The sequence below is a fragment of the Pagrus pagrus genome, assembly GCF_965226575.1.
Source record: "Pagrus pagrus genome assembly, chromosome: 6".
In the NCBI taxonomy this organism is placed as follows: domain Eukaryota; kingdom Metazoa; phylum Chordata; class Actinopteri; order Spariformes; family Sparidae; genus Pagrus; species Pagrus pagrus.
This window is the reverse complement of record NC_140190.1, coordinates 2501-13413: the sequence shown is the minus strand read 5'-3', so window position 1 is coordinate 13413 and position 10913 is coordinate 2501. Positions and strand designations below refer to the sequence as shown.

Here is a 10913-nt window from a genome sequence, read left to right as displayed (position 1 = left end):
AATAAATACATTAAAAAATCGAATGCAGCCTAACAGGTGGTAGAATCACCCAGTTAAGAATCCAAGTCTGTTAAATGATGAATGTGGATTATACTGAATACAATGTAACAGTATAAACTTCATATTTCAGCTCCAACGGATTATCAGAGCATCACTGATGTTGAACTCAGGCTGAACAAACGCAGCTGTTCTGAAATTGAAAACTCTTCATCTTAAAATCTCAAAATCAGTCAACTCAGACTTTTATTTTGAAGCTGCTTCCTGAATCAGGCATTCAGATCGATATGTGTCGACTCATTACATATTGTGACAGAAGTACAAACACAATAAATAAACTCATTATTTATCTTTTGCCTCATCCCTCCACCTCAGAGCCATTTAACAGGCGACATGAAGCTTCAGTTTATCGTTTCTTTAATTTGTCTGAAAATATAACAAACATATGAAAATACAGAAATACTGCAGAGTTTCCTAAAACACTGTAATAGTTTATGCGACACCAAGTAACTGAGTACAACAATGATAACTGCGTTAAACAGCAGGTTTCTATGATGTGATTAGTTTGTTAAAGCTGACGGCAGCTCAGAGTCACAAGATCAACCTGCTGACCTGTTAAAACACACGAATTCTCCTGGTCATCATCTCATTATTTTGGTCCAACAGTTGTAATGAAGTCATTTCTGCCCCCTGAAGCTACAGTGGATGTTTTCTGCCACTAGAGGCAGGACAGAGCTCATTCTGCATTTTAAAACAAATGTTCTGCAGTTTTGTTCAGAAGTTAACAACAACAAAACAGAAGTTAACAACAACAAACTTCATCACACCTGCAGCTCTAATAAATATTACCAGAGTCATTTCACAGCTGATCACTTTACTGCACATCTCGCTTTGATCACTTCTGATCACATCAGTGCAAACTGCAGTGGACCTCCCTCACCTGTATGGATCTACATGTACCTGTACATCTGTGACAACACAAGGTGGAAAATTTGATGTCCTGTTTTCATGTTGATTAGATATAAAGAAACAGCAGCAGATAAAACGACTTTCAGGTGATAGTTAAGTCATAACTTTAAACTCCTGTTTGGACCAACCACTCGGTCCAACATCTGCCCTCCCAGGTGGAGGTGGAGGTGGGTCCTGTGGGTGTCCTGGTTGGACCAGCCGCTCACAGGTTGTTGTCTCAGTCATGTTGTGGTCAGCTCAGAGCAGACAGTGGTTCAGAAGGTTTGGTTTGCTTTGTTCACGTGTTTCAGTTCAAGCTCAGGAAGCTACTGTCAGGATGACTTGTGGTCATGATGGTGGCTGTGGTTGCAGTCAGTGTTGTGGTCAACGTGGAGGCGTCCTCCAGTGTCGGAGCACCCGTACAGTGGCAGAAGTGTCCTGGCTCAGAAGGTGGGTCACCTGGTCCAGACTGAGGCAGGCCACCTTCTCCCCGTTCACCTCCAGGATCTCATCTCCAACCGCCAGGAGGCCGGCATACAACTTCTCTGTGCTGCTGTCTACCATGTCCTCCACGTATACACCTACAGAATACACATTATACTACTGTTAATACACCGTTAACACAGTATTAATACACCTATAGAACACACGTTATACTACTGTTAATACACCGTTAACACAGTATTAATACACCTACAGAACACACGTTATACTACTGTTAATACACCGTTAACACAGTATTAATGCAGTTTTTGCAGTAGTTTACAGAACCAGAGTCAGGTTGTCTTCTTCCTCTCCTGCTACAGTATTATTTACAGTAATATTTATAGTATTTACAGTAATATTTAAAGTAGTATATGTGGTATTTACAGTAGCATGTACAGTAGTATTAGTAGTAGTAATTTGCATTACTAGAGTCAGGTCGTCCTCTCCCTCTCCTGCTACAGTAGTATTTGTAGTATTAACAGTAGTATTTGCAGTGTTTGCAGTAGTATTTGTAGTATTCACAGTAGTAATTATAGTAGTATTTGCAGTACTAGAGTCAGGTCATCCTCTCCCTCTCCCGCTACAGTAGTATTTGTAGTATTTACAGTAGTATTTGTAGTATTTGTAGTATTTTCAGTAGTTTTTGCAGTGTTTGCAGTAGTATTGGCAGTAGTATTTGTAGTATTTACAGTAGTGTACAGTACCAGAGTCCGGTCGCCCTCTCCCTCTCCTGCTACAGTAGTATTTGCAGTATTATTTGTAGTATTTACAGTAGTGTACAGTACCAGAGTCGGGTCGTCCTCTCCCTCTGCAGATTATGAAGCCGAACTTTCGGCTCTTCGGTCGACTCATTTCCAACAGAATTGTTCCGTCAGAACAAACCTGAAGAACTCGACCGACTGAACGGACTGAACTGGGAGAACCGACATCCTCGAGACTGAGACAACGCTGCAGGAACCTGAGACGCAGACAGGAGGAGACAAACAGACAGGAAGAGACACAGACAGACAGGAAGATAGAGAGACAGACAGGAGAGGAGACACAGACAGACAGGAAGAGAGAGACAGGAGGAGAGACACAGACAGGAACAGAGAGAGAGACAGACAGACAGGAGGAGAGACACAGACAGGAACAGAGAGACATACAGGAGGAGAGAGACAGATAGGAGGACAGGCAGACAGGAACACGGCCAGTGAGTACAGAAAGTGTGACTGGTTACATTTTGATTGGCTGATCTGAGTTTCTATGGAAACAGACAATAAAATCAAAAAGTGGTGTTTTACTGATCAGCAGCTGGTCTGTAGTCAGCAGAACGATCCTTGTTCTTCTTCTGCTCCGACACAACAGTCTGAACTGATGATGACTTCCTCAGTTGCAAGAAGGGCGACCCCTGCTGGACAGACATTAAAGATACAGGTTAGAGGAGGAGGAGAAGGAGGAGAAGGAAGAGAAGAAGAAGAAGAAGAAGAAGAAGGAGGAGAAGAAGGAGATCTTCTCACCACACTCAGTGCCTGGACTGACAGAGTTTTCTTCAACAGGCCTGAGGACTTCCTGGGACACGAGGGGGCGGGGTCAGGTGCTGAGAGGCGGGGCTGTGAGCTGAGGCGGTCGAGGCTGCCAGTTCGAGTCCTGCTCAGTCTGACGGTGGAGAGGAGACGTCGCAGAGAGAGACGAGAGGATTCATCTCTTCTCATGAAACTGAAGGAAACAGACATGACTCATTCTCAGATCACACTGAGACTGAAGATCCAAGGACACTAGTTATCATCCACATGAATCCACTTTGTTTGTGTGTATCAGCTGTAAAACTCTTCATTCAGTCTCAGCCGCTGACCAGATCACTGATATCAGATCAGTGTTGTGTATCCAGAGACCTAGATGCAGCGTGTTAGAGATCAAAGCTGCCACCAACTTCCTGTGTGACTCCACCTGCAGGTGGATCACAGACTTCCTGTAATGGCAGTTTTGATGGAGAAGGTCCAGTTTCTGATGAAGACCCTCTTCAGTCGGACTGAGACCAGGTGCTGGTGATTGTTCTTATAATCATGTCTGTGTATATAGATATTGAAGAGGGTGGGGCTGATGTTGCAGACTTGCGTCACCCCTCCACACCGCTTCTTAGTGGTTTGAATGAACTTGTTGTAAGTTGCTTAATGTATTCATTAATCATAAAATTAATGTAATGTGGTGTAAATTATGAGCTGGACTGTTTAGTACAGACATAGTGATGCTCAGACACATCAGTCTACATGCATTTGGGTCAGGGTTGGGTCTGGACTTCTAGTGGTGGCATTAAACTCACGGTTCAGGAGGTGAAGTGTCATTGCTGTGAAGCTCTGCTCTCATTGGATGCCTGACCTGTCCCTTGTCGTTGCTGTCTGAAGTGGGTGGGGCTAGGCTCTCAGCTGTAAACCAACCAGAGGACGAGATATTAGTGTTTCCAAATATGTTTGTTTTTTTATCAAAAAATTCAGATGAATCATCAGAAGAACACAGGAAGTTATCAGAGGTAGTATCAGAGGTAGAGTCCTACAGGCTCCCATGGATCCTGGTCGCGCCCGGGTCGTGGATCGTGGATGTGCCTACTGCCATGGCCCTGCCTGATCGTGGATGCGCCTACTGCCATGGCCCTGCCTGACACCCACCACTACTGTTGCTAATATTAGTCATATCTCTGTTACATACGTTCCACTACTATTATTGTAATGCATTACTACATACTATCCTTACCCTTAACCACTACTACTGTTACTACTAGTAATCACATTTCCATTATGTGCATTTCATTATTATTGCTGTAATACATCTTTATGTACTTTCATTCCTGTCAACCATCTATTATAATTGTATACATTGTGATCTCGTTGATCTGCTCTGTACATGCAACATCTATTGCACGTCTGTCCGTCCTGGGAGAGGGATCCCTCCTCTGTGGCTCTTCCTGAGGTTTCTTCCACATTTTTTTTTCCCTGTTAAAAGGGCTTTTTTTGGGGGACAAGTTTATCCTCACTCGAATCGAGGGTCGAAGGACAGAGGGTGTCGTCTCTGTACAGATTGTAAAGCCCTTTGAGGCAAACTGTGATTTGTGAATTTGGGCTATACAAATAAAATTTTATTTGATTTGATTTGATTTGATTAGAGTCTGAGGTAGAGGTAGAGTCAGAGGTAGTGTCAGAGGTAGAGTCAGACGTAGTGTCAGAGGTAGTATCAGAGGTAGTATCAGAGGTAGAGTCAGATGTAGAGTCAGAGGTAGTGTCAGAGGTAGTGTCAGAGGTAGAGTCAGAGGTAGAGTCAGAGGTAGTATCAGAGGTAGAGTCAGAGGTAGAGTCAGAGGTAGTATCAGAGGTAGAGTCAGACGTAGAGTCAGAGGTAGAGTCAGACGTAGTGTCAGAGGTAGAGTCAGAGGTAGAGTCAGATGTAGAGTCAGATGTAGTGTCAGAGGTAGAGTCAGAGGTAGAGTCAGAGGTAGAGTCAGATGTAGTGTCAGAGGTAGAGTCAGAGGTAAAAATGCTGCAGTTATATGTGGTGAAATGTCTGTCATTCTGTCTGTCCTCCTATCTGTCATCCTGTTTCTCCTCCTGTCTGTCCTCCTATCTGTCATCCTGTTTGTCCTCATGTCTGTCCTCCTGTTTGTCCTCATGTCTGTGACGGTCAGCCCTCCCGACCAAGACTGCTGTGAACTTTCCCCCAGAAAACAGCCTCCCTTCCCGCGACTGACAGAGTCAGACAGTGTCCTGTTGACTGATGGTAATTATTTAATTATGTAATTCAGAGTGAAAAACGCAACTTTGTCACTTTCCAGGATGTTTGGTGGGTCAGGATCTCAATCACAACACATTATAACAGCATCATATGATAATAAACAGTCAGCTGGTACATTAGATTAACAGGAGGACAGTGGAGAAAACGCGTTGAAAAAACACAGACGTCATCATCTTGATGTGTACCATCACACCTCTTTTGGATCCGTGGCGCCGGCTTGCTGTATGAATTACATAGGTCTTTACGCCGGAGCTGCTCGGTTCTGTGTGAACAAACAACGGCGGAGAATTGGTGAACTGCCGCTGAGGAGATAATGTGATGACTCCTGTTAGTGGAGTTTAACTCTGTCTGGATTTAACATTTATATACAACACATGTTGTGAAAAAGAAGAAGATGCAGAAGTGTTTTACACTTAAGCATCAGTCTGTTTACAGGCTGTGACCCATCAGACATGATGGCAAAAGTACAAAAGTAATCTGACTTCTCAACTAGTTGACTTCCACCCCGACACCAGACTGTAGTCTGATGACTTTGTTTTATGTGATACAGTGATCAGCACCAAGTGAAGACACTTAAATATATACATGTACTTCTGTCTACATGAAGTTACATTGTATGTAAATGTTCTCACCTGTCGTCTCAGGTCTGTAAATGTTCTCACCTTTTGTCCCTGAGGTGGAGGAGGAGAAGAAGGAGGCATTCTTCATCCTGAGCTCCACACCTTTTTCCTCCACACAGGAGCTCCTCTCATTCACCTCTGCCCCAGACTGGAGCTCCCTGTGGGGCCTGGATGTTGCAGGTCTCTCTCGCTCCTCGTGGCTCAGATTCTTTTCTGACTTTGTGCCATTGAGCCTGATGTTCTGTGACATCATCGTTGATGGAGGACACAAGAAGGAGGGACCTTTGGAGATGGGCGGGGCTAAATCTGAGGGCTGAGTGGGGGCATAGGGGTTGATTGGCAGGTCTGTGGTCGGTGTGGCATGAGAGAGGTTCACCTGGTTTCCATTAAGTTCCACCTCAATCATCCTCCTCCTCACCTGCTTGTTAGCAAGATGCTGATCTCTGGCCCCTCCCCTGCTTGTCTCACCAGGTGTGACAGAACCAATGTACGTCTCTCTGATTGGCTCAGTCCTCAAGTTGAGGCGGGACCTATGCAGACTCCGCCCCCGGTCTTCAGGTACAGATGGGTGTAGATGGAGGTTCAGTTTGACTCCATCTCCTAAGACTGTCCCACAGGAGTAAAGCTGATCCGTCCCCCCTGCCAGCGTCCATCCTCTCTGCTCTCCATCAACAACATGTTGAACCCCCTGTGGCACTGCCGTCGCCCTGCCATTGACGTACAGTTTCAGGTCTGGTTTGGAGACAAGGACACCTGTCCCTCGTTGCCCCACCCGTCTCCTCTGTCGCTCCAGGTACCGAGACTCTGCCTCCATCTCCGTCTCATCCTCAAATCGCAGACGACGAGTCGGAGATGCTGCGGGGGGGCAACGCCTTGTTGACCCAAGAGCTGGTTTGCTGCTGGACGAGTCACTCAGGTGTCCTGATAAGGAGGCTGCAACTTCCGTCCTCACCTGGACAACGGGATGCAGCCTGACCCCCGACCTTTGAATGGAGCACAGTTAGAGTCCAGACAGTAAGACTGGGATCAGAGTACTGAGAACAGTAACATTGTTTTTATTCGTGGCTCTGCAGGTCAAACGGTGCAGGCTCTTTTTTACAGCCTCATTTGAAATCTGGTTCAGAAGTGAAGGTGATTGTTTACTTGTTTACCATTTTAATTTAATGAGGCTTATTGATGTTTACACAGCTGAGCAGTGTGACATCATCAGTTTGTTCCTGTAACCTCACTGTTCACGTCCACCTGTCATGCAGGATAGTAAAGTCAAAGTGTTGCAGGTGTGTTGGAGTCAACACAGGTTCATCAAACTGTGTGTAAACACACCACAGTGTCTCGACTGTGCTGTGATTGGTTGTGTCATCACATCACAAGTTACATCACAAGTCAAAAAAACAAACATTTATAGAGATTATTATTATTATTATTATAACTACAAACTAACTAATCAGGACAATTAATCTGAGTGTGCTTCAAGAAAAACTTTGTTTTTGGTTCAATTTCAAAAAGTGCAAAACATTAAAAATAAATAACCAATGAATCACAACAGTGACTGAGGATCTAAACAGAACCAGAAAATAACAGCTCAGATTTAGTCATCAGGAGAACAATGATCAATACTTTACTGATACATTTATATGTGTGTGTGTGTGTGTGTGCATGCATCTGTGTGTATACTCACAGTGTGTGTGTGTCGGGGGTCAGCAGGTTGTGGTCGGCTCTCAGAGGAACGCAACGACGCTTCATACAAGCTATGTCCTCAAACTGCTGCTGCCGCGGCAACCGGGCTGACACAAAGAGGCTGAACACACACACACACACACACACATACAGGGTGGGGGAGGGGAGAGGATGACATCAGCACGTCTGATTGGTCTGTGTGACAGAGGAAGGAGGATTAAACTGAGCAGCTCGTCAGGACTAATTAACCTGACGAGACCACAGACTGTTTACATCAGCACTCACTCACACTATGTGTGTGTGGGTGTGTGTGTGTGTGTCTTACTGTGTGTGCATGCATGTGTGTTACCGTGTGTGAGTTGTGTATTGTGTAAGTGTGGTTGAGTGTACCTTTTTTTTGTCTGTGTTCAATCTCAGAATAGTGCAAAATAAAACCTGAAGGAAAAACAAGATGGCCAATGGTGCATCACATTCTTGTTTCTCATTGGCTCAAAGAAACTGTCATCCAATCACATGAGAGAAGAATAAATATGTGATGGACAAGCTTGCAGGCGAAGGAGGCACAGGTGACCTTTTGAGGGTTTGGCGTACGAAAAACAGCAAACATATTTCTGGAGCCATGAAACCAACAAACTCAACAGAATCAAACAGAACCACGCAAAATTAAAACTGCAAGCAGTGATGAACGGGCCGTCAACCCACATACGTCAGGCCGTGGTGCCTTCAGAGGGCGCGCGACTAGATGTGCGCTCACCCGTTGCCTGTGGAAAAGTCCTACCTAAATGGGATCCGTGTCACTGAAAACACAACAGTGACATTTTCAGTGACTTCCTGTGTCTAGTGGGTGGTGCTATGGATATGACGCAGTATTGATGCATAGTCGTATGCAGGGCGAAACCCTCTGCATGTGTGACGAATTTGGTGTAGTGAAGGAAACTGAGCCTGTCCCCTTCTCCTCAGTTAGAGTTAGAGAAGGGAAATTCGAGTGGTGGTAGGAAGGAGCCAGGTGGATTGAATAGGGACATATGGGTGTGACTCAATAATGATGTTGTCACCTAAAAGGAAAAAAGACACACAGTATCTGTAATGTGATGGGGGAAATAAGGAGGGGGGGAAAAAAACAAAGGAGGATAAATAAAACAAATGGAGACTTATACAGAGTACAATGAGTCTAGTTTATTCGAATTGTAATAGGCTGTAGAGTGAGTATAAAGGCTGAAATAAAACACATATTACACACCACACATGTATGAATAGAGCACACAGAGAAATATGTTATATGATCCCATATGTATAGGTAGGTAGGATAAAGACTGCATGTAGATGTAGGTGAGGGAGAGGCAATCTATCCAAGCAGATGCATTTCTATGTGTAAGTATATTTATATGTATGTACAGGTGTCAGATAGTCTATGGGATGAATGGAGGGAAGAGAGAAAAAACAATAATAAAATAAAAAATAAAAAATAAATAATAAAATAAAATAAGGATAGTCGCGGGCATGAGGGGAGTAAATGTGATATATTTATGTTAATTAAGTCCATAAAGTGAGGTAGTGTTGAGTTTCGTAATCCAAATCTGTTCGGCTCGTTTACGTTGTCCGCTGGTCCAGCTGGGGTCCGATTCCAGTCCTGTGATAAAGAGATTGTCAGGGGAGTGGGTCTGGAAGTGACGGGCGACGTTGGATTGTGGGTGGCCCCTGCTGACCAGGGCCAGATGTTGTTTCAGCCTGGTCAGCAGGGTTTTGCCCGTCTCGCCCACATAAATGAGTCCGCAACGCTTGCAGGTGATTGCATAAACAATGTTCGGTGTAGTGAGAGACAGAGAGTGTATAATAGGCATGCCTCGTTTGCTGTGGGAATTAATGATGAATTTTTGCGGATGGAGGCGCCAATGATGTTCAGGACGGGTGAGTGGTTGATTTGAGAAGGCTGCCCGAACCAGTATATCCCGAAGGCTAGGATTTTTACGGAGGGCTGAGATAACGGAATAGTTTTGTAGGGGGGGATGTTGGTCACGTGTATGTGAAAAGTTATTTTTGAGGAGGTGATGAAGACGGTTTTGCGTATGGGAAAAGGTAGTGATCAGAGGAGTGAGTTTAGTAGGTGCGTCCTCTGCCAGAGGGGGAGGGAACGGGGGAATAGGAGGAGGAGGAGGAGGAGGGAGCGCACGTTGGTGATGATTGTCTGATGTGGGTGCCCACTGGTGCCCCAGATGTAGTGTCTGTATGTCATCAGCTGAATTTTGTGATGCGGCAGTCGGGTTGAGTGTGGCGAGCATTGTATTTTTTATCTGACGAAGGAAGCGGGCTGAATAATGACGTTTGCGCAAGATATTGAACAAAGTGGATATGGCCTAGTGTAGATCCGACTCCCGGGAGCAGATGCGGTGAAATTGGAGGATTTGAGATTTAATGATGCCTGGAAAAGTGTGGCGCGGGTGATAACTGGTTTTGTGTAATAAAGCGTGTGTCCGTGGGCTTGAAGTAGACTTTGGATATCATCGATTGGTCGGACGGTGAAATGGGGGAGAAGCTAATTGTAGTAACCAGGAAATTTACAGAGGAGCTGTCCAGGGTGTGTTTGATTTTTATGGCCGTGTGGTGGGTGTGGAGGATTTGCGCAAAATGAAGGAAATCTTTCTGAGTGTGTGGCCAGACGCCGATGATGTCATCTAGGTAGCGAAAGAAAAAAGAAGGCTGTAAGGGGCATTTGATAAGCGCTTCCCGCTCCCACATGCTCATATAAATATTTGCGTAGGCCGGAGCATAGCGATGGCCCATAGCGGTCCCCTCCGTCTGTAGATACCAGTTATCGTTGAAGGTGAAGTCGTTATGGGTTAAGCAGATCTCGAGGAGGTTGAGTAAGTGGGAATCTGGTCTGGTGGGGTCAGGATGATCGTTAAAGACACTACGGACCGCCCGGAGGCCCATGTGTGTGTTGATGTTTGTGTATAGACTGTCGATATCGATAGTGAAAAGAAATGAGCCGGTGGGAACAGTAATGGGTCAGATGGTGTCCAGAAAATGATAGGTATCTTTAAGGTAGGAGGGATGGCGTGTGGAAAGGGGGCCTAAGTGGTCAAGGTATTGCGCAATATTGTAAGTGATGCTGCCGCAATCTGAAACTATTGGGCGGCCAGGTGGGATCTCTGCAGGGACAGTCCAGCTGGAAATGTCTTTATGAATTTTAGGCAGTAGATAGAAGAGACGAGGGCGAGGGTCATCCGGGCCACAGAAAAAGTTACGTTGTTTAGCCGTGATATATTTATTGCGGTATAGGGAGATGATGATCGGACAGATTTTCTCACGAGTGTGATGTTGAATGGTGGAAGGAATTTTCTTGTAATATTTGGAGTTGTGAAGTTGCCGGTGTGCTTCAAAGCAATATTGTTGTTTGTCCACGATTACGATTTTTGATCCTTT

General features: G+C 45.0%; 1 protein-coding gene across 1 annotated transcript; it reads right to left on the bottom strand.

Annotated features, from left to right (window-relative positions):
• Positions 1 to 225: 225 nt before the first annotated feature.
• On the bottom strand, positions 226 to 9331 carry LOC311258048 (uncharacterized protein; the record flags this gene model as incomplete). The annotated part of the gene is made up of 9 exons (XM_084354095.1): positions 226 to 1526; positions 2217 to 2389; positions 2715 to 2821; positions 2931 to 3129; positions 3734 to 3836; positions 5387 to 5455; positions 5856 to 6796; positions 7492 to 7597; positions 9085 to 9331. The coding sequence occupies 9 exons, from the start codon at positions 9329 to 9331 to the stop codon at positions 1330 to 1332; spliced, it is 2142 nt and encodes a 713-aa protein (XP_084210221.1). The 3' UTR covers positions 226 to 1329.
• Between the last annotated feature and the right edge of the window lie 1582 nt (positions 9332 to 10913).